Here is a 24,757-nt window from a genome sequence, read left to right as displayed (position 1 = left end):
TTGCCCGGTTTGGGGATGAGCACTATAACAGCCTCCCTCATGGATGCTGGTAAGGAGAAAGTTTCAAATAGGTGAGTGTAAAGGGTAAGCATCTGAGGTAGGAGAGTCTCACTGTATAGTGGATAGAATTCGATGGGTAGTCCATCAGACCGAGGTGACTTGTATCTAGCGAAGCTGGCGATTGCCATTGCTATCTCCTTGGTCGTTAGTGGTGCTTCAAGTGCTTCTATCTGGGTTGAGGTCAGTTGTGGGAAGGTGATTTTTCCACTGAAGTACAAAAATGCAGACAAAGTTTTACTGAAGCCAAAAGGTGCCTATGCATCAAAAACCCTAAATATTCCATGCTGTTCCCTGCACGCCTTCGCGTAGAAGACTATGACCGTGCCATTTTCTTTTAAACTCCTGAAGACACTATCTCCTGGCTAGAGAGCTTAGAAACCAACAGGAAAGCACATGTTTAACCTACAATATACAGCACCCGGCTGTACACTTTTTTCAGGTAGTGTAGACTTCCTCCCGGGCCTCCACTTCAATTCTACCAGTTTGCTGTCAGCGATCAATGGGTGTTAGATCATTGGATGTAGTGGTGGTGTAGAGGGAGCTAAACAACTTGTGAAAGATTGCGGTTACTGTGGTAGGTACAGTCACTATCTCACCTGACGGGTTCTGCAGGGGGATCACTACTAGGGGTCTGTCCTCACTGTGAGCCATGTACGCTAAAAGCTTCCCCACTCTCTCTCCATGTTCAAAGAGTTTCTGTCTAGAGAAGAAAAGCTTTCTTTCAAACATCTCATATATTGCAGTGGGTTAACTACCCTCAATTGCAGTTTAAGGTGGGAGGCTTTATCAGGAGTTGGGTCAGTCTCATACTGACGTTCTGTGAGAGAGAGCTCCTCCAATACCTTATCTGTCTTTTCAGCTGTGGTTGTTTTAAGTTTATTAATTTGAGATATCAGAGTGGCCCTTACGTGGAGTTCGAATGAGTCCCATATATTCGCAAATGAGGTAGAGTGAGCATTTTCCTGGAAGCATCTTTTCAATTCATTGTCTATCTGACTATCATCTGATAATAAAGAGAGCCAGAAAGGGTTTAATCTCCATGTCCTAGATGGTTTAACTATAGGGACAGCTAGTGTTATCCAATACGAACTATGATCCAACAAGAGTCTAGGTCAAAAGGCCGCGTCTAGTAGGCGGGGCACTACTATCTGTGACAGGAGGATAAAGTCTATGCAGGGCATTGGGTTGTGGGTGGAAGAGAAGCATGAGTATGCTCTGGCATTTGAGTGTTTGGTCCTCCACGAGTCAGCCAGATTGAAGGATGACATCAATCTGGAAAATCTGGTGGATGTACAAGACCTAGGAGTTGAGGCAGATTGTTGCTCTGTCCAGGTCGGGATTTAGGGTGGCATTAAAGTCTCCCAGCCAAATGGTCCAAATAGTCCATCCGTCAAGACTGTCATGCAAAATGGAGGTGGTATATAATAAACCATTAGTAGAAACTGTTCACCATATATTTTAGCATAAATAAAAACATAGCGACCTTGTGGGTCTGAGCTTAGGTCACACAATTCAAAGTGCAGGGACTTGGTTATGAGCAATGACACCCCTCTTACGTGTGTGTTAAAGATTGAATGATATGCCCAGCCAATCCAGGGGCTTTTAAGGGCAAACTGTAGGCAGCCGTCTATATGCATTTCAACAAGGACTATAATGTCTGCCCTTTGTTTTTAATGTATGGATAGGACTGCTGTGCGTTTAACTTTGTCTCATAATCCTCTAACATTCCAAGTTAAGAATTTCAGAGAGGCCATGGTATAGTGTGATGTGAATAATAGAGGCGTTTGATCATATAGTACCATAATTTCACACAAGAGGAGGTCATCACCCTATATATGCAGGCAAGTTCTCCAGATAGTAAAGCATGTAGAAATATACTGAACATTGCATTCTGTAAATGATATAATTTGTATTGGTTGCATTGGACTTTTGACATAACAATCCCCCTTCCCTCTCACCCAGCCTAACACTGACCCCAACTGGTGTAGGCATGTTCTCATAACAAAAAAATTAACTTGCGCGTGAAGTGGGTCAAACACTTCATTCAAGTAAAACAGTAACAGAGAAAACCTGGATCTGGGCCCTGAGTGAAAAAGATTGATGCGGTAATACCGCTCTGGAATCAAACTTTGCAGGGCACAATGTGGTAAGGCTTGTGTGGTATGGCGGGGCAGATTCCAGGGTGAATTTATACCCACGGTCCAGGTCATTTTGGTAGTGCAAGGGGGGCGAAACTTCACTGAATAAATCTTGCATATTGTAAGACTTCTGTGACTCCTAGTAGTAATTCTCCGTCTGCACAGGAGGATGTTTAATCTGTTTGCGGCCTCAGCCTAAGTATTTTGTGTAGTCCGGCCATAGCCTTTTAGGTAAATTTGCGAGTGCCCAGGACAAGGTAGCGTTGGTTTTAGAGCGTCCTGGATGGGGGGGGGGGGCAGCAAACTGGGAAAATTGAAATGGAGGACCGGTAGGAAGTCTAAACTACCTGAAAAACAGCCGGGTGCTGTATATTGTAGGTTAATCATGTGCTATGCTGTTGGTTTCTAAGTTCTCTAGCCAGGCAATGGTGTCTTCAGGAGTTTAAAAGAAAACAGCACAATCATTGTCTTCTATGCGAAGGCGTGCAGGGAACAGCACGGAATATTTAAGGTTTTTGATGCGTAAGCGCCTTTTGACTTCAGTAAAAATTTGTCTGCGTTTTTGTACTTCAGTGGAAAAATCTGGGAAAATGGCCAAAGTGACATTACCAATGGGTATATGGCGGCTGTCTGGCGGGCATGCAGTGCGCTCTTTCAACAGCAAATGTGGCTAAAAAGGCCTCTCTGCCATATGTTGTGATCAGCGATGTTCAGCGAAAGTTGCACTATGGAGCCTGTTCTCCATGTAGTCTTGTTTTGCAAGGAGTTGATTGATCTGTTACTGCATGCGTTCGGATTAATTCTGTAAAGGTAGGATCGCGTCCTCTACTTCCCCCAATCTGGTCTCCGAGGTATTAACCCGTTCCTTGAGCTTATGAAGGTCCTGTCAAACCAGGGAGAAATCCACCTTCACCTCCTCAATTTTAGTCTTAAGGGGGGACAATACCTTCCGTATCTCTCCCCTCTGACGCGGGTCCGCCATCATCCTCTTTCATATTTCTTAGGTTGTCTTCTTATTTCTGTCTGGTTTGGCAGCCGCAACTGACCCAGGTTTCATCGGGGCCATGGCTGGTATAAAGAAGAGGCAGCTGTAACAGGCTGGGTGATGCTGGTGTCAGTATAGGGGGTGAGCTGGGCACCAGGGGAGTATGTAGGCCAGGACAAGGTATGGACACTGAAGGAGGGTGTAGTAAAATGGCCGCCATGTATGGCACCAGCGATAAGGCCACGACCGCTACTCACCTCTGACGGAGCTGGATGTTCGCTGGACACTGAGCCAGGGATATCGCTCTGACAGGCCGGGGTGCTCCGGTAGCAATGCAGGCCCGGAATCTGGCTGAAAAGTGATAGGGAGGCCCGCTTGGGTGTAGCAAGATGGCCGCTGCTAACGGGTTGGGGCCAGGGGATCATCTGCAGGCCGGCGCTCAATAGTGGCACTGTGTAGGCTGTATGAAGCAGAGAGCGAGTGGAGTGTCAATCAGTACCTGGCGAGGAGCGATCCAGAAGACAGCAAGGCTGGGATGCAGTGCTGGCCGGAAGGAGAGAGATGGCCGCTAGCCTCCGGGAGTAGGCCGAAGCTGTGGGCTTTCCTAGATGCGGCAACCGTGTGGGACGGTGCCATTCCATTCAGGCCGCTGTTCGTTCGGAAGCCTGTGGAGTCGTGCCAGGGTATATGCAGGGTGCTCAGGGGGATTTCCCAGGCGGGTGCAGGAGATTGCGGAGTGCAGGAGTATTTAGTAAAGGAGTAATGGATGGAGCTCAGGTCACACACATCCTACTCCATGCTGCGTCAGGCCATGACCCCCATAAGGTTCAATTATCAGAAAAAAATATATATTTTATTTTTCTTTGTGGGGATTCTGTACTATTGTTGCCCTTGTTAAAATACCTGATTTATGTTAAAGCGGGGGTCCACCAATCTATCGTTTTTTTTTTTTTTTGAGTTCATTCACAAACTTTTTTTCTCAGCATCACATACTCACATATTGTGTGTAATATGTCCGCCTGTGTCAGATTTCGTCGGAAAGAATAACTTATATTATTCACTGCAGGCGGTTTCCATCTTCATTGTGGGCATTTGAAGCCCACAAGCAGTTATTTCCTGGATGTGGTGAATGCTGTGCTCCCAGCATTCACCGTTCGTTTCCGCACATGCTCAGTGGCATCCTGAGAAGCCTGAGACTAGCTCCCAGGAGTCTGGGAGAGGCAAGAAACACGCCTACTCCCACGGGAGGAGAACCAGGAAGTGCAAAGAAGAATAGAAAAATAAAAGGTAATTACGGCGATTTAAATTTTTTTAAACGGCATGTCAGCATCTAGGCAAGGAAGAGAATACATACAGATATTGTTCAAAATTTGGGTGGAACCCCGCTTTAAAGTGATTGCAAAGGAAAACATTTATTTTTAAAATAACAAATACATTATATTTACCTGCTCCATTGACACACAGTTCAGAACGTTCTCTGCCCCAGTCCCTCTCACAGGCTGTGATTGACAGCAGCAGGAGTCAACAGCTCCCACTGCTGCTGCCATGTCCAGTGATTGGGGGGGAGGGGGGTGAGTGGAGAGCCACTGCTCTTGTGCACAGAGCTGTGCACATCAAGATCAGGCTGAAGTAAGTATAAAGGAAGGCATCGGGAGGAGGGGGAATGCCATACAGAAGATGTTTTACCTTAATGCATAGAAATAATTAAGAAATAAAAAAAAAAAAAAAAAAAACCTTCTTCCTTTGGAACCAGTATCAAAAGCGTTCAAACTCTCTGCAAATATAGAAAAATACATGCTTATGTGCCAGATATGCACTAAGCTCCTAATTTCAAGTTGTGGACGGAAACACACACCTTTTTCTGGACTGAAATAGCAAGGAATAATGTGAGCCCTGTCCAGCTGTTTTAGGTAAAGTACTAAAACACACCCACTCTCATTATCTTCACAACACTTGTACACACGATGAGAATATTCGACGAATGATCATCGTTTTTTTTTTGCATGCTAGTCTCATATCAAAAATGAAGCTGTTACTAAAGTTATGAAAATTCTCATATCACAGAATACAACTTTGGAAGTAATGTAATATTTTGTATTGTATTTTAAATGTATTCTTTTGTTTCTGGCCATGTGTGGTCTAGTATCGTACAAAAAACATGTTTGTGCTTGTTCCTTCAGATAATTTTGAATTAACTGTCATGGTTGGCTCTCGAAAGCTGTGTACTAATAATCAGCTTATTGTGCGACTGCTTCAAAAGTGGTATTTTTCATCCAATTTTCTCATTGTGTGTATTAGGCATTAAAGTGGTTATTATGTGGTCCAAGATGGGAGCCTGAAGGGCTCCTTGGATAACAAAGGAAGCATACACAGGACAACTGAATTTCTGAGAAAATTAACAGGTATTTTTTCACACTTATTGAACATTTTATATATATATATATATATATATATATATATATATATATATATATATATATATATATATATATATATATATATATATATATATATATATATATATATATATATATATATATGTATGTATGTATGTATGTATGTATGTATGTATATGTATATATATATATTTTTTTTTTTTTTTTGGCTTTCAATGCCATCATTGACAAGTTAGTGTCACAAAAAGCTTAGTTCTGCTTGGCATCACTTTGTTAATGCCCTGTTCATTAATTTAGCAAACTATCAAGAGAATATTTAAGATTAGGCCAGCTTTATCTGTCAAATTTATTTTAATTAAATTTTGCAGTAGCACAATGACAGTTAGCCTTTCTCAAAGGGAATTCTTTTAAAAGCTTGGAGGCCTAACCACAAATTGTACTTGAGCAAATGTTCATTTCTCTTATATTCTGCTTGCTTGTATTTAGTGAACTAAAGAAACACCACAAAGTAAAAAAGTCTTTTAGACTACATTCCTTACTGTAATTGTATATATAACATTTCCATCTATCTCTGCAGAACTGACGAAAAGAGAGCAAGCAAGCATTAAAGCAGTAGCTCCTGGTCTGCAGTCAGTTATGTCTGCAAATAATAGTACAGCTTAAGATTAGCCTCTTTTCCTCATTAAAGTAGACCCCTTTAAAATCTCAATAAAACAATCTTGTCACTAATATTTGCAAATTAACATGTCAAATATTGTGCATGCTTTGCTGGTAAAGTGTTATATTTGAAGGATAAGTGCACTTCCTGCATTTGGGAATACCTGCCCAACACAGAAAAAATTTACATTTTTGCTCATACCTTGAATGATCATCAAAGTTTACAGTACTTAGTCTGTAGGAGATCTATGCACCTAAGTGCTCTCAACCAGTTTTGGAAATCTGATGTATGCACTAAAACATGCCAAAGAAGACTATGACCTATGGCCTTCCCTTCCGCATGTACTTGGCTACAGAGGCAGATGACGGTAGAAAAAGACCAAGTGGCCCTTCAATTACATTTTTTTCCACTTTCTTGACTGAGTATAGACCTATCTTTATCCCAAGCATGCTTAAAATCATCTACTGTAGATTTTCCAAGTGTCTACCACACTTTCCAGCAAATAATGCTTCCTAAAGCTGGCCATACACAGTTCATTCTTTTTGTTCAGCCAGCGGGCTGAAAGAAAAAAACAAGGTAGGAGGAAGAAATAACCCCTACCAGGACATTGTATTCTGATAGAGCAACATGTCTCGTCAACAGAAAGCAATCGACTTCTGTTGAGCAGGGACATCCAGACACTAATCAAAACTTGTCGTGTTCCTACTGAACCAGATTTAAATCAGTGTATGGCCAGCTTAAAACTGGGTACACATGGGTCGAATGTCAGGAGACATTTGCCGGTTCAAAAAGGCCATCCGCTATTCAGTCCGTATGTATGTTGGTCTGTCATTTGGCTGGCTTCTGAAACCCAGCAGCTGACCGACTCCCGATCAGCGCTCTCCAATGGTGAAGAGTGCTAATCAGAGTGTTCTGGTGGGGGGGGGGGCACCCCCCCTGTCAGAACATAACAGCTCAGCAGGGAAGATCACTGTACTAAAGTTGGCACAAAAAAGAAGCCATTAGTGTGTTCAAGGATTAAGGTTAGTTATACACTTTCCTGCTGAAAGTTTATGGCCATGCCCCAGTACTAAAAGCACTGCCCTCCCAAACCTTATTCACACCTTTAATTTACTGTATGAAAGGTTACAATCATATCCCAATTTCCCTTCTTTTGTCAAGAATGTACATATTTTGTTCCTGCAGTTTCTTTCTATCCTACAGATGTGATCTATTCCTCTGATCATTGATAACCTCCGGACACCCTCTGGACTCTATCTTATCATCTCCTTGTGCACTGACCTAATTTTAGTGGGAGCTCTAATAGTTTAAAAAAAAAAAAATCTGGGCTAGCCCTGAGCTAGTAGAACAACGTAAACTGAGTTTTATTATTCACGTTTACAAAATTGCTATGGCTGATTGGGCTAAAGTCCAACAAGTGCCCTTGACTTACTCTTTAAGAGTACAGCGTACTTACTCGGAGTTCAGCAGGTCAGCTTATTTCAAGAGACAAAGCTGAAACTCTCCAGGGAATAATTTTGGGACTAGAAAGGAGGGTCTGACACCTCAGGGTACACCAGCCATACTTCATGGGGATAAAAGCATTTACAGGTTGCCAAGAAAAATAATAACTGATTTTCCAAGAAGCATTGCTATTTAAGAGTTCTCTTTAACATTTCACTGAATTTCCACATTTGGACAATCACAGATTACCCTGTGATACGGATGTTGTTTTTTTTTTTTTTTTTGTGACTTGTCACTGCTGTGCTGCAAGGAGATTGTCACTGATTTTTTACTATATTGGCCTAATGCAAAAAAAAAAAGGAAAAGCTCATGCTCTGGTATCTTGACCTTAAATAATGCATAGTAGAAATCTTTCAAACCGCATTCTGTCCCATGTTGATTGAGGAAGACATCCTATATGGGACATACGGAGGTAGACTGGCATGGCAAATAACTGTACTGATAGGATATCACTTTGCTGTATTTTAACTCTATATTGTGGCAGCTGAAGCAGTTCCAAGCAACTTACCATCAATACGACTAACCAGCTCCTCCAGCATTTTCACTTTCTTCTGAATTCCTGGCTGTGCAAAGGTGTAGTTATCCTGTAGAGGTGAAAGTAGTAAAAACGGTGTATCAGACATTTGTTGTAGCAATTATGAACACATCTGAGAATTCAGTAAAAGACTTGACCTTTAAAATGTTACATAACACCAAGCAAAAATATTAGAACAGGAATAACTAAAGACTAAGTTTGCCTTTTTTTTAATAAACTGGCCTGTTCTGACAAGGAGCCCCAGTTTAAAATTCACTGTGTGTGCGTGTGTGTGTGCGTGCGTGTGTGTGTGTGTGTGTGTGTGTGTGTGTGTGGGGGGGGGGGGGGGGGGGGCACAGCGTGCCTTGGGATGAGGATGGACACTTAATCAAGAAGCTCTCCAGTTACCCGAGGAACGTTTCTGCCTCACGCTGCTTCACATTCAAGAATGAGCAAATTTGGCTACCCACACTTCTCAGGGCTTGGCAGTGAGATGCAAGACTCGGAAAGATACAGGTGCCATCCTAAACTTGATTCAGCAGATGCCACGCACTTCAGATTACATTCTATTGCTGCTGACATCAAAGATGCTCTTTCGGTAGCTGTCTCCGACTTCAAGGATGAACTCTGAGGTGTAGCAGACTGTCTTGCAGTAGAGTGTAGAACTTGACGAGACCATACAACTCACAGGCTTTCATAGCAGCAAAAACTGGAAGACTTAGATAACAGGGGGAGCCGGAGGAACTTACAGTGGCTGTAAAGATCCAATTTCTTTCTTTCAAATAAACACGTTATATTTGCTTGCTCTGTGCACTGGCTTTGCACAGAGTAGCCCCAAACCTCCTCTTCTGGGTCCCCCACTGGTGCTTCTGGCTTCTCCTCCCTTCCAAATGTCCCATAGCAAGGTGCATGCTATGGGAGCACTTGTGCAGGTTCAAGCACGATCCGGGCTGTGTGCGTCTATTGACACATAGGATTTGATTGACAGTAGCAGGAGCCAAATAGCTCCCATTGCTGCCGCCATGTCCAGTGAGGGGGAGAGAGAGCAGCACTGCTGCTCTCAGGCACAGTGCTGGATCAAGCTAAGGCAAGTATTTAAGGGGGCTGGGTGGCGGAAGCTAATCACAAGTGTTTTACCTTAATGCAGAGAAAGTATAAAGATAAAAAACCTTCCGTCTTTACAACCACTTTAAGCTTTAGAGTGTGTTGAACATGAACATATTCCTATGGCATTACAGACCCTCTTGAAAGAGCTACTGGAACATCTGCAGGATACTCTCCACAGAATTTAAAGGGGCACACAGAGCTCAGACTGTGAAACAGAGACAGAGACTCCTCAAGAGATATTATATGCTGTTTTGGGGACTTCAAGCTGAAAGAGGAGATTATCAAAGGGGAAACAGAACAAGAAGCCCTCACTTTTAACAACTCCGATGTGAAGGTATTTCATGTCTTCCCTCTTCAACACCGCGGGGCACTGAGACTGAGCTTGTCAGTGCTGACAGAGTTTAACATTGCTTACAGATGGCATTTCCTTTTTGCCTGACCGCAAATCATCAGGGGAGATCTGCGCTCCTACAAGTCCTGGAGGACCTGTCCAAATTCTTTGATCTACGTCAACTGTCTCTGATACCAGTCCTGGAGTGGTATGAAGATTTCCTGCAGGCGAGCTCCCAGAGATCTACTTTTCCTGAACACCTTAAAGGGGTTGTAAAGCTAAACATTTTTTTGGCAATATCTGATCTATATGCTATATAGATCATGAATCTAGTTGTTATTTCTGCCAACATTTTTTATTTATCTGTTAGATAAATAGGCTTTATCAGCACTCCCTCCTTTCCTCTCGGTATGTTCTCCTCAACTTCCGGGTTTTCGAGCATGCTACCTGCAGCAATGTCACGGCTTCAAAGGAGCTACATTTCCCTTGATGCTTAGCGCCATCACGCATGCCTAGTGCCGCTTTTTCGCTGTGTGACGACGAACCTGAGCCACACTTCCACTTCAGCAAAAAAGGGGTGGAGTAAAGGCGGGGCTGCGCTGAGATGGTCATTCAGATTACAATAGCAAGTCACAGGAGGCGGAGCTACAGCATGTTAGACACGCCCACAGCTCCCCTGCCTCCCAACGCACACACAGCGTCTCCCTGAAGGGATGTAGTCCCAAGGGAGAGGGCGAGCACACTGACTAACCCCCAGCCAGAACGGCTCGGATGATGGGGGAAAGCTTCTAGAGGAGGAGCAGGAAGTTGAAAATACACACACAGAAAAAAAGCATTTACAAAGGAAAACAAAGGAAAAGGTAAATGAACCAACAGTACACTACCTTAAAGGAACATATTTAGAAAATAAAAAACGAGAAGAGAAGAGACTGCTCTTAGATCTATCCTCGCAGGAGAGAATCTGATGACCCTCCCAGGGATGCTTGATTGAGTTCTGTTGACACCCTAGTAAATTGAGCTATAAACAGTTGCTGCTCAGCAAAAGACAAACCACTTAGTGATGGAACAGATAGCAGGTTTACAGAAAGCACTGACCCAGCAGGCTGAAATGGTGGAAGGTAACCCCGATGTGAAGGGTGACACGCGGAAGGCCGTACAGTGGACCCTGCAAAAGATGACGGCCACAGATAACATTAAAGCTTACTGGGCAATGTTTGAGCGGATTGCAACAGGGGAAGGACTGCCTGAGAAAGACTGGGCAGATTTGCTGGCTCCTTTTCTGACTGTAGATCATCAACAGGCATACTGTGACTTGGCCCCAGAGTCAGCACAGGACAATAAACTGCTAAAGGTGGAAACTTTAGCTAGGCTGGGAGTGACTGTAGATTTAAGGGTGAGTCAAGTTCATGGCTGGCGCTTGACAGGGCTAAGCCTGCCTGTGCGCAGCTGTATCATCTAATGCACCTGTTCCAGGATTTGTTGAAACCTGAGGAAATGACACCCGTTAGATTGTGGAGTGAGTTGCCCTAGACCAGTTCTTGCATGGTCTTCCCAAGGACCTGCATCAGCTCTATGTATGCTTTTGCCGCTGGTCCATTAAACAATCTAAGTAGGCTTGAGTGTGTGGACAAGAGGTGGTGGCACTCCTTGACTCAGGCATTGGGGTTACCCTGCTCCAATCACAGGTTGCGGGGTAAGCTGATGCCCGGGAAAAAGATTTGGGTGATCTCTGTACATGGGGTTGTCAAAGATTATCCAATGGCTGGTGTAACCCTATCCACATCAGCAGGAACTGCTACATTAAGAGATGGAATGATCCCAGGGTTACCTCATGACTAGCTAATTTGGCGAGACCGCCCCCTTTATTTGGGGCTTGCTAATTCGAAAGCCCAAAGGTTCAGGGACCTTCACCAAAAAGGAGAAACCCCCAGATGAAGTGATTGATACTGTGCTGCAGAACTGGTATAGTGATTACGTTTGCTGAGAGCTGTGTGAATCTGCAGAAACTGACCTGGGTCCACTGGAGAAGTTTTCAGGATTAGAAACAGAGTTCTTCCTCTGAGCCGGACTTGTCAGGTTGTGGGTACTCCCAAGAGGATTTCCTTGGTGCTCAGAGGAAAGACTCCATTTTGATCCCCACCAGGGAACAGGTCACACTGTTGAGTGGTGAACCACAGCATGCTGTGGAAGATATGTGGGTTCCCCAATTTTCTGTGAGTCATGCATTACAGTACAGAGTAATTAAGGGTAAAGTGATTAGACATGAGCACAAACCACTGGTAAGGGCACAGAGTCGAGTGCACAACCGGTCTGCCACGGTCAGAGTCTGAACCTGGGGATCAGATGCTTGTGGTTGGGCCTACTGTGGATAGTTGGTGTCTCACAAAATGGCAGGGACCCTCTGAAATAGTCAAGAAGGTGGGTAATGTTCTCTGTGCCAGTGAAGGTGAGATCGGTGCTGGTGACTTTATACAGCCAAGTTACCCAATGATCATATTGAGGACTTTGATAGAATATGAAAATGTTGCTTCATTTAAACGGTGGCCTAGAGCAATGTTTCTCAACTCCAGACCTCAAGTATTCCCAGGTCATGTTTTCAGGATTTCCCTCAGATGAAATGGCTGTGGTAATTACTAAGGCAGTGAAACTGATCAAATCACCCGTGCAAAATAATGGCAAGCCTGAAAACATGACCTGTTGGGGTTACTTGAGGATTGGAGTTGAGAAACAATGGCCTAGAGGATGTTGGACTTGATCAGTACAGTCCTCTCTGCCAGTAAAGTTTCAGGAAGTGTAATGGAACAAAGGTGATAACCCTCTAAATTGGGATTTTAAACAGATCACCCACTCAAAAATATATAAAAAATATTCTTTAATGGTATAGAGTAAAAACATGTAAAATCCACATATAACAAAGATGCACAATGTGTGTTACATAGAACATATAATAATTACTGTACACGAACTTGGCATGCAATAAAATTGCCCAAATGCCCTGCAATAAAACTGCCCATGGACTTTTCTGTCCTCATTGCCTGCTTAGACATGGAATCATCACACTGGAATTTATTTGAATGTTTAAAACGTTTTGAACCTTTGGCCCCTGAGGAAGGTATTTGAACATCTCATAACGGAAACGTGTCAGACATTTGGGCAATTTTATTGCATGCCAAGTTCGTGTACAGTAATTATTATATGTTCTATGTAACACACATTGTGCATCTTTGTTATATGTGGATTTTACATGTTTTTTACTCTATACCATTAAAGAATACTTTTTATATATTTTTGAGTGGGTGGTCTGTTTAAAATACCAATTTAGGGGGTTATCACCTTTGTTCCTAGTAACAGGGATGGGACCACCACGCTCTATGTGATATGATGGGAGCCTCTCTTTTTTCAGGAAGTGTAATGGGACAGGATCAAGAGGACTATGATAGGTACAAAGCAGCAACCTGGGCTAGAGAGTATGCAGGTTCAGACTACAAAGTGGTGCATGGACCTGTGGGTGTGCATCAAAATTTGGATGCCCTTTCCTAGGCCTATGGCCATTTTGTGCATGGTGTCCAGACCCCTGGCCTGGAAGAGAGGGGGAGAATATGTAGAGTCAGCCTAGGGGAGGTTAAGAGAGGGTTAATAAAGAGGTACTTCCCTTCTCTTCAGCCCTGTGTTTTAAGCAGCTGGTCAGGGAGGCTGATTGATGGCTGTTTTGCTATCAATTCTGAGGAGACCTGAATGCTGGATGGAAGCCTCCCTGTGCTGTCTTGAATCTGCTGGGTGAGCTGGCCTGTTACTGGGACGTTTGCAATATTGTGGATGTTTTGGCTGGAATGCTGAAAATGGTGTAAAAAGAAGACTGTTTGTACTGACGAGCAGAGTTTTTTGTGTTGTTTTGAGCTGCCCATGAAAACAAAGTCCGTCATCCTTTTCCTGTTTTGCTGAATAAAGCAAACTTTAAGTTGCCTGAAGCATCTCCCAGCCCCTATTCAACCCTCAGGTCCCGACAAGCTATATTCCAAATTGATTCTGGCCATTTGTTCTCCCAATCATATGTTTATCTGAATAGACATATTGTTTTATGCGTCGTGTCCTATGCTATTCTATCAAGGCATTAGCTCTCAAATAAAAGGGACAAAACCTTAGTAATGTCTTTCTTGTTATTGTTTCCATCTGCCAGTAATCCATTATTGTGGACCCTCCGCTCTATTAATTGTAGTCCACACTACAATATCCTGAGCACTGTTCTTGGGGGTCGTCTTTGATGTGCATGCTACTTTCTCTGATTTTGATTGTTTCACACTGTGGCTCCTGAGACTCTATTTTGGTTTCATCTCTCCCCCAGAGCCCCATATAAGGAGGTCCAAATTGTATTCTCGTATTCTCAGTAATTGACCCTGCAGTAGATCGCTTTTCCTCATTCGATTGCCTTAGGATCCCTTTCAATAGTATCTATAATGTTCATCCCCCCCACACTGTCCCAGTATAGTTTTCCCTTCCCTCCCTTGACTTCCTTTATTTTTCTCTCTTTCCTCATTTTCTTGATCTCCTGTCTGTTTCTTGGACTACTGGTGGCCCACTTTCTAACATATCCATGATTTTCGACCCCGCTTTAATGCTCCTCAATGTTGCATTTTTGCGTACGCCTACACTGGTGACATTTGCAACTTCTGTTTGCTAGGTTTTGGAGTTGTATTTCCTAATTATTTTGTTAATTCACTGTGCCTGTACTGCTACCTCTCTTATGCAACCCTGGTAGATGATCGATCCCAACTATATGACTATGCTTATTTAGTCAAGGTTTGTTATTTTGCTATCAACTACTATAATCTATGTTAAGATTAGACTTTCTGGAGTAGATCTCTCTAAACAGTTGGATATCTACCCGCAGCTTTTCTACGGTGCATCACCTAAACTTCAGAAAGTATTCTTGCCTTTTTTTTCCTTGGTTTTGTATGTATATTGTATGTTTCTGAAACACTTCGCTTTTATGTGAAGTTTATAAAACTTTTATGAAACCAAAATGCACTGTGTTGTTTGGAACACTATTGCATGGAATATTATATTGTATGGAATATATTATATTGTTCCAATATTTGGAACAAACATGCACTTATAGTCACACGTGTTGATTATGAAAATTGAAGCAACGCTCATTAAAAACTAGCAGACCACCTTTTTACTGTGGCAGGGTGGCCTTGTCGCCCTGCATCACGTACATGTACATGAGCTAGTATTTCCGGGTAGGGGGTGCGCACCCACTGTCTAGTCTGTGCTGTCATTCCCTACAGCACAAGTCGGTCAGCATTTCCAAGCCAATAATTCATGGCTGGGACCTGCTTATTGGCTTAGCGAATCACACTACAGAGTCCTGTGTTTAATAACAACATAAGGTTCTGTACACAGTGCAGTGATGTGGCCACATCTATTAGTAAATGAAGCACACTTTGTTAGGCACACAGTTAACCCTTTGATCGTCCATAGATGTTAACTCCTTCCCAGCCAGTGTTATTAGTATAGTCACAGCGTGTATAGTATTAGCGCTGACCACTGCATTAGTGTTGCTGGTGATGTCAGTGTCCGTTACTCAGTTCCCACCCAGTGTCAGATCGCCCGCTGCACCATAACAGTCCTACTATAAGTTGCTGATCACCGCCATTAATAGTATATATATTAAAAAAAAAAAAAAAAAGTTTGTAGACACTATAACTCTCACGCAATCCAATCAATATACACTCATTGTTTCTTGTTTTTTACCAAGGACATGTAGCAGAATACATTTTCGGAATTTTTTTATTGGATATGTTTTATAGAAGTAAAAAATATAGTGTTTTTTTTTTTCAACATTTTTGGTATTTTCTTATTTATATAATAAAAAAATAAAAAAAAACAGTGGTGATAAAATGCCACCAAAAGAAAGCTCTATTTGTGAGAAGAAAAAAAAAAAACTGATGAAAAATGAACTTGGGTACACTGTTGCATGACCACACAATTGGCAGTTAAAGTAGCACAGTGCCGAATAGCAGATTAGGCACCAGGGCTCAAGATCCAGTGCCAAAAAACATTGAACATGATGGCTATGAAATGCAGCCAGACACAGGCACCCCAGAGCAAGGTAATACAAAGTGTACATAAGTTTACATACTTATGTTGTTAAAGTGATTGTAAAGGCTTTTTTTTTTCCTTTTTAATAACAAACATGTTATACTTACCTTCTCTGTGCAGATGGTTTTGCATGGAGTAGCCCAGATCCTCCTCTTATCGTGTTCCTCTTTGCTGCTCCTAGAACCTCCCTCCTTTGAGTGCCCCCGCAGCCAGAAGCTTGCTACAGGGGGCACCCAAGCCGAGTCAGAGCTCTGTGTATCCATTCAGACACGGAGCCCGACCTGGCACCGCCCCCTCTCTCCCTTGATTGGCTGACTGACTTTGATTGACAGCTGTGGGAGCCAATGGCGCCGCTGCTCTGTCTTAGCCGAACAGGAGGAGTGTCCTGGATGGCTGAGGGAATGGTGGACATCGCTAGAGAGAGAAGGGACTTAGGTAGGTAGCAGGGGGATGCTGCCACACACAGAAGGTTTTTTTATCTTAACGCATAGACTGCATTAAGATAGAAAACCTTCTGCCTTTACAACTCCTTTAAAGGGGGCAATACACGGTATTAAGAACTGGGGTATGTAAACTTTTGATCAGGGTCATTTTGGTAGTTTCTGTTGACATTATGATTTAAAAAGAGTAAACACAGTTGATTGATAATAAATGGCTTCAGCCAAACACTAACCTCGAGTGAAAGAAATGTTTTTTGTGCCATCATTCATATTCTCTGAAAAATAGCCAAGAAATCATAAATTCTGCCAGGGTATGTAAACTTTTGAGCACAACTGTATCGGTGGTAACAAGGTCTTTTGACAGAACAAGCTTTCTCCCACTAGAGTCTCTTCTATAACATGCTAAAGGCAGAAGGTCCCTTTTTTGAGTTTTACAGCCAATGCACTTTATCTTTGCTTACTGGTTGCAGCTGTGGACAGAAACACAACTTCTCAGGTCAGACAGACTGCTAGGCATCATGAGGCATTATTGCCCAAAAACAACATATTTAGCAAGCATGCAGACTCAAAGTGGTGTGTCATTTTGAGATGATTGACAAAGTATTTGCCCTCTATAGATGGCCGCATTTACAGAAAATCCTGGCTCACCCTTACCACAATAAACAGTCACACTACCATTGTGACCAGCTGATACAAAGAATACTTCCCACTACTGTAGTCCCAATACAGGACAGTCGTAATCCAGCAAAGACCTGCCCGATAATCTTGAGTCTGCTGTGTGAATAGGTCATCTACTGTAAAGTGTGGCTCATATAAGCAATTTAAAGGGGATGGATAAAGTGGTCATTAAAGCTCCTTTGAATATGTTACCTGCCAACCAACTACTGTATCTTATAGCACTGAAAAAATATATATATATACATACATATGTAATAAATATATATATATATATATATATATATATATATATATATATATAAATGTCTATTTAAAACATATCTATGAATACATTTTTTTTTTTTTAAGGAAATAGGAAAAGGTTAGACACCCTGGCAGTATTTACTGCTACCTGGGGCTCTGTTAAAGAGATTTACCCTCACTTCCTGTTCAGAGGACAACCTATTATCATACAAGATATGAGGGAAAATCTGTAAGCGGGAAATAGACAACTGCAAAAGGCTGACAGAGGTTTTAGCATTTCCATACATATTATATATATATATATATATATATATATATATATATATATATATATATATATATATATATATATATATATATATATATATATATATTTTTTTATTATTAAAGCAGAGTTCCACTCAAAAGTGGAAGCTCAGCTTGTTTCCTTCCTCCCCAACTCCGGTGCCACATCTGGAACCTTTCGGGGGGGAGGGGGGGAACGGGTACCCGGTTTTGACAGATACCTGTCCCCACTTTCAGGAGACCTGGCTACGGCAAAATGCGGTGAGGTCCTCCGGAAGTTCGGCCCCCCTCCTCCTTCCTCCACCGCCAGGCCAGTTAGAAAGTGCAGTGCACTTCACGCATGCGCAGTAGGGAACCAGCTGTGAAGCCGAAAGATTTCACTGCCAGATTCCCTTACCACAAATGGCGGCGGCAGCACCCGAGAGCTGATCGGAATATCGGCTTGGGTGCCAACATCATGGGATCCCTAGACAGGTAAGAGTCTTAATATCAGGGACGATCCTGGCCAGGGTGCATGGGGTGCAGTGCACCCGGGCGCCACAGAGGTGGGGGCACTGAAGTGCCAGAGTGATCCCCTCCCTCCTCCTCCTCCTCTCCTTGTCCGTAGGTGGCTCTTTCCACCGGTCACCGCCGCCCCTGTGTTTCTTGCCAAAGCCCATACCCCTCCCTCCTCCTGTTAGAGGAGGAGAGCTGGAGATTGGGGCGGCTGTGTCTCTGTGTGCAGAGAGACCAGCTGTGCAGTGATGTCACTGGAGGGGGGTGATTCGTGCCCGAAGTGTTCCAGTTCTCCTACTCCTGTGTCTCACTCCCGCCTGCTGCCCAAGCCTGACACGCTCTGTTCTCCACCAGGGCGGCGCGGCTGCACACTGTCCTCTTCACTCCAGCTGCCGCCCGGATGTTTTCTAATTAGTTTAATGGAGGGGGGGTTTGTCGGGGGTCTATACTAATGGAGGGGGGATTTGTCCTATGGGGTCTATACTAATGGAGGGGGGGTTGTCCTGGGGGGGTCTATACTAATGGAGGGGAGTTTGTCCTGGGGGGGTCTATACTAATGGAGGGGGGTTGTCCTGGGGGGTCTGTACTAATGGGGGGGTTGCCCTGGGGGGGGTCTGTACTAATGGAGGGGGGGGTCTGTACTAATGGAGGAGGGGGTGGTTTGTTCTGGGGGGGGTCTGTACTAATGAAGGGGGTGGTTTGTTCTGGGGGGTCTGTAGTAATGCAGGGGGGTGGTTTGTTCTGGGGGGTCTTTACTAATGGAGGGGGGTGGTTTGTTCTGGGGGGTCTGTACTAATGGAGGGGGTGGTTTGTCCGGGGGGGGTCTGTACTAATGGAGGGGGGTGGTTTGTTCTGGGGGTCTGTACTAATGGAGGGGGTGGTTCTGGGGGGTCTGTACTAAAGGACGGGGGGTGGTTTGTTCTGTGGGGTCTGTACTAATGGAGGGGGTGGTTCTGTACTTATGGAGGGGGGTGGTTTGTTCAGGGGGGTCTGTACTAATGGAGGGTGGGTGGTTCTGTACTAATGTAGGGGGGGTGGTTTGTTCTGGGGGGGTCTGTACTAATGTAAAGGGGGTGGTTTGTTCTGGGGGGTCTGTACTAATGGAGGGGGGTGGTTCTGTACTAATGGAGTGGGGGTAGTTTGTCCTGAGGGGGTCTGTACTGATAGAGGGGGGTGTTTTGTCCTGGGGGGTCTATACTGATGGGGGGGTCTGTACTGAGGGGGAGTTTATATTTAGTGGGGAGTCTGCACTGACGGAGAGGGGTCTATACTTAGTGGAGGGGGGTCTGTACTGAGGGGCGACTATAGTTGGTGGAGGGGGGTGATACCATGTTTTACCGCACTGGGTGACACCCCACTCCCTCTTCTCTTCACGCGCGCTGCTGTACTAGTGAGCGGCGCACTATGTTTCTTCCCTGCCTTCATATCGGCCAGGGAAGAAAAAAAAAGGAGCAAAGAAGAGGATTGTGGGACATGTAGTCCTGAGGACTGGCAGCCCCACTGTAACACGGAAACTGCAGCCCACACAGCATGCTCAGCTGAATGGGAGAGAGAGAGAGCCAGGAGCCCGGGAAAGCTTTCAGGGAAGTACACCCAGGACTCCAGAGGGAGAGGACAGTGCTAAGGGGAACACCATCAGAGAGAGAACCCCGCTGCCCTGCGCCACCAGAGGGAAAGCCACACAGCCTACCTCCATCCCTGGCAGAGAAAGGAATGGAGTCATTGCCAGAATACAGATCTGGGCTCTACCCAACGGAGTCGCCATGGGCAATTCAGAGTGAGCTGACTCCTGATCAGAGGAACCGTTGTTGCTGTATCGCTGGGTCAGGTGAGAGGGCCGATCGGCCATTATATACTAACGTCCATAGGAATTGCAGTCTCTGACCATCTCTTGTAACATGTCTTCAGTCTCTGACCATCTCTTGTACTATGTCTTCAGTCTCTGACCATCTCCTGTACCAAGTCTGCAGTCTCTGACCGTCTCCTGTACTATGTCTGCAGTCTCTGACCATCTCTTGTAACATGTCTGCAGTCTCTGACCATCTCTTGTACTAGGTCTTCAGTCTGTGACCGTCTCCTCTACTATGTCTGCAGTCTCTGACCATCTCCTGTACCAAGTCTGCAGTCTCTGACCATCTCTTGTAACATGTCTGCAGTCTCTGACCATCTCTTGTACTAGGTCTTCAGTCTGTGACCGTCTCCTGTACTATGTCTGCAGTCTCTGACCATCTCCTGTACCAAGTCTGCAGTCTCTGACCATCTCTTGTAACATGTCTGCAGTCTCTGACCATCTCTTGTAACATGTCTGCAGTCTCTGACCATCTCTTGTAACATGTCTGCAGTCTCTGACCATTTCTTGTAACATGTCTGCAGTCTCTGACCATCTCTTGTAACATGTCTGCAGTCTCTCACCATCTCTTGTAACATGTCTGCAGTCTCTGACCATCTTCTGTAACATGTCTGCAGTCTCTGACCATCTTCTGTATCATGTCTGCAGTCTCTGACCATCTCTTGTATTATTTCTGCCAACTCTGATCATTTCCTGTATTATGTCTGCAGTCTCTGACCATCTCCTGTAGTATGTCTGCAGTCTCTGACCATCTCCTGTACTATATCTCCAGTCTCCGACCGTCTCCTGTAGTATGTCTGCAGTCTCTGACCATCTCCTGTACTATGTCTGCAGTCTCTGACCATCTCCTGTACTATGTCTGGGGATTCTTTCTAACAGACTCTAACAGAAGCCCTCTCTGTGTGCATCAGAGAGACTCCCCTCCAGGTCTCATTAGTGTACACTCTTCCTGTATTTTCTTTATTGTTAAAAGATCATGGGAGGATCCCAGGGTAACAAAGACTTCTTAGGGGAGCATCTCTGTGTTTGAGTCGTTGCCATAGTAACATTTGTAAAGGGGAGGAGTTGGTAAGATGACCACGCCCACGTGGGGGCGCCAGAAATATTTCTGCACCCAGGCATCTGTGACCCTAGGATCGGCCCTGCCTAATATTAAAAGTCAGCAGCTACAGTATTTGTAGCAGCTGACTTTTAATTTTTGAAGCGGGGGGGGGGGGGGCTGGAACTCCGCTTTAAGTTACATAAGTTATGCCTATAGATATACTTTAATTCAATGTATCCACTTTTGGTAGCACCACTTGCAGTTTTTTAACCTTATTCATTAATATATTATTATGAATCTGATTGGATTGCATATCCTCATAAACAAGCAAATCAAAAACCTTTCATATAAATGCCCTGCAGACCTTCAGGCACAATTCCTTTTGTATATGGCACAGTAAAAGTACTTATGTAACCATGTTTACCCTATGCCTTTTTAAAAGAAAAAAAACACAACAGTAATGAAAGGGTTAGCTCGTTTAAATCAAATTTAGATTCATAAAAGCATAATTTTGTTAGGTTTTGCACATTAGATAATAGACTTGTAAAATAATACTCCCAACTGCATGCTCTAACATCTGATCCCATCTTAATTTTATTATGTTTCAAGAACATTCAATATTTTAGCTTTTTGCAACAAATAAAAGCAATCACACAAATGAACAGATAGTATTGAACATTTACAAGCCTTTCAGAGGTGCTTTAGATGCCTTAGGCAGAGAACTAAAACAGATCAATGTTAAACTCTAATAATTATAAAGGCCGTGAAACCACCAAAAGAACACAAGAACCAGGCTTCCTTTATCACACTATCACAAAGCAAACTAGTGCATTATATGGTCACGAATTAAACACAGTCATAAACATTGAGTGGTACAATTTAAAAAAAAAAAAATAAGAGAGATCATTATAATGATGTTGCTGTATACAATTTAGGCTATGTTCCCACCTATGCATTTCTAGTGTGTTTTGCGGCGTGCAGAAACGCACTACAGTACATTTAACCTGGTTTCCTATGAAACACGTTTACATCTATGCGTGTTTCAGCCGCTGCGTTTTTGGAAAGGGTCAGGGATTTTTTTTTCAAGCAGCAGATTGTGTTTTGCATGTAATAGCCCTCAATAGACCCGCAACAAAAATGCAAGTGTCACATTTTTGATACGTTTCAGACGGCCGCGGCTTCCTTATCAACCGATCATCATCGGCGGTCAGCGGTGAATCTAAAAAAAAAAAAAATTGCTGGCAAAGAAATAAGAAAAAAATGGTGTGGTATGGATTTTGAGGGGAGCCCCACTCCAATTTTTTTTTAATAATGTGGGGGTCCCCCTCAAAATCTATACTAGACACTTATTTGAGCATGCAGTCCAGCAGGTTAGGAAAGGGAGGGGACGAGCGAACGCCCCCCTCCCCCCGAACCCAATCAGGCTACATGCCCTCAACATAAGGGGGGTGCCCCCCCCCCAAAGCACCAACATGGGGACAAGGGCCTCTTCCCCACAACCCTAGCCTGTGGTTGTGGTGGTCTGTGGGCGAGGTGCTTATTGGAACCTGGAAGTCCCCTTTAATAAGGGAGCCCCCAGATCCTGAACCCCATGTGAATAAGTATGGGGTACAGAGTAGGTACCTTTACTCATTCACCAAAAAAAAAAGGTGTAGTGTAAAAAATGTCACTTGTCAGTTTTTGACAATTCCTTTATTTAACCACTTACCAACCGGCCCATAGCCGAATGACGGCTGCAGGGCGGTTGGATAACTCTGGGAGGACGTACTATGACGTCCTCCCAGAATTCCCCTCTCGCGCGCCCCCCTGGGGCGCGCACCCGAAAACATCCGTGACCGGCGGGTCCAGAGGACCCGGCGCATCACGGATCCCGGTAAATGGCCGCGATCACATGTAACAGACCGGCGTCATCTGATGACACCGGTTCCTCTCCTCCCCTCCTGTGTACCGATCGGTACATTGTGGAGGAGAGGGAGATGGATGAATGTCTGCAGTGCTGTGGGCTGGATGTGTAGTGCCCACAGCGCTGCACAGAGACATCCATCCATCCATCCTCAGCCATCCCTACTACTATGCAATGCTGTGCAGTACCCTGCAATACCCCCACAATACTCTGCAATGTTGTGCAATACTCTGCAATGTTGTGCAATACTCTGCAATGCTGTGCAATACTCTGCAATGCTGTGCAATACTCTGCAATGCTGTGCAATACTCTGCAATGCTGTGCAATACTCTGCAATACCCCCACAATACTCTGCAATGCTGTGCAATACTCTGCCATGCCCCCGCCATACTCTGCCATGCCCCGCCATACTCTGCCATGGCCCCGCCATACTCTGCCATGGCCCCGCCATACTCTGCCATGGCCCCGCCATACTCTGCCATGGCCCCGCCATACTCTGCCATGGCCCCGCCATACTCTGCCATGGCCCCGCCATACTCTGCCATGGCCCCGCCATACTCTGCCATGGCCCCGCCATACTCTGCCATGGCCCCGCCATACTCTGCCATGGCCCCGCCATACTCTGCCATGGCCCCGCCATACTCTGCCATTACTCTGCCATTACTCTGCCATACTCCGCCATGCTCAGCTGTACTCGCCCTCTGTATGTGGCCAGGCTGTGGAAGTCTCACACATGTGGTATCGCCGTACTCAGGGGGAGCAGGAGAATCTATTTTGGGGTGTCATTTTTGGTATGTACATGCTATGTGGTAGAAATATTGTATAAATGGACAACTTTGTGTTAAAAAAAAAAAAAAAAAGCGTTTTAACCACTTCCCGCCCGCCGGCCGTCATACAACGTCCTTGACTTTGTGCGGAGATATCTGAATGATGGTTGCAGCTACAAGCATCATTCAGATATCAGCTTTTTCAGCCGGCGATTCCCTACACCATGAGAACGATCATAGCAGCTGTTCCACTGTTTGATCGTTCTTACGGGAGGCGAGAGGGGATACCCCCCCCCTCCCGCGCTTCTACCGACTCACCGCTACGATCGAAGCCAGGATCGTTTTTTTTTTTTTTTTTTTTTTATTTCAGGCTTCCCAGCCTAGAGGTGAGATGTGGGGTCTTATTGACCCCATATCTCACTGTAAAGAGGACCTGTCATGCCATATTCCTATTACAAGGATGTTTATATTCCTTGTAATAGGAATAAAAGTGGTCAATTTTTTTTTTTTTTTGGAAAAAAGCATCAAACTAAAATATATAAAGTAAAATGAACAATAAAAAAAAAAAAAAAAAAATTTAAAGCGCCCCTGTCCCTGTGTGCTCGCATGCAGAAGCGAACGCATACGTAAGTCCCGCCCACATATGAAAACGGTGTTCAAACCACACATGTGAGGTATCGCTGCGATCGGTAGAGCGAGAGCAATAATTTTGGCCCTAGACCTCCTCTGTAACTCAAAACATGTAACCAGTAAAAAATTTTAAAACGTCGCCTATGGGGACTTTTGAGTAGCAAAGTTTGGCGCCATTCCACAAGCGCGTGCAATTTTGAAAGGTGACATGTTGGGTATCTATTTACTCGGCATAACTTCATCTTTCACATTATGCAAAAACATTAGGCTAACTTTACTGTTTTGGTTTTTGTAAAGCACAAAACAGTTTTTTTTTCCAAAAAAAACGCGTTAAAAAATTGCTGCGCAAATACCGTGCGAGATAAAAAGTTGCAACGACCGCCATTGTATTCTCTAGGGTCTTTGCTAAAAAAACATATATAATGTTTTGGGGTTCTATGTATTTTTCTAGCTAATGATGATTTTTACATGTAGGAGAGAAATGTCAGAATTGGCCTGGGTGCTCCAGAACGCCTGAAGGTGCTCCCCTGCATGTTGGGCCTCTGTATGTGGCCGCGCTGTGTAAAAGTCTCACACATGTGGTATCGCCGTACTCGGGAGTAATAGCAGAATGTGTTTTGGGGTGTAATTT

At 44.2% G+C, this 24,757-nt stretch overlaps 1 protein-coding gene across 4 annotated transcripts in view; it reads right to left on the bottom strand.

The window, feature by feature from the left end:
• The window catches only part of TBC1D22A (TBC1 domain family member 22A), a 919,143-nt gene that overhangs the window by 445,666 nt on the left and 448,720 nt on the right, over positions 1 to 24,757 (bottom strand). For all 4 annotated transcript variants that reach the window (XM_073619716.1, XM_073619717.1, XM_073619715.1 and 1 more), the window contains one exon: positions 8,249 to 8,324. In XM_073619716.1, the coding sequence (XP_073475817.1) occupies positions 8,249 to 8,324 (76 nt within the window). The remainder of the gene's footprint in view (positions 1 to 8,248; positions 8,325 to 24,757) is intronic.

This window comes from Aquarana catesbeiana, linkage group LG03, assembly GCF_042186555.1.
Source record: "Aquarana catesbeiana isolate 2022-GZ linkage group LG03, ASM4218655v1, whole genome shotgun sequence".
NCBI lineage: Eukaryota > Metazoa > Chordata > Amphibia > Anura > Ranidae > Aquarana > Aquarana catesbeiana.
Note: the sequence above shows the minus strand (reverse complement) of the source record. Positions and strands in the feature narration are given on the sequence as shown.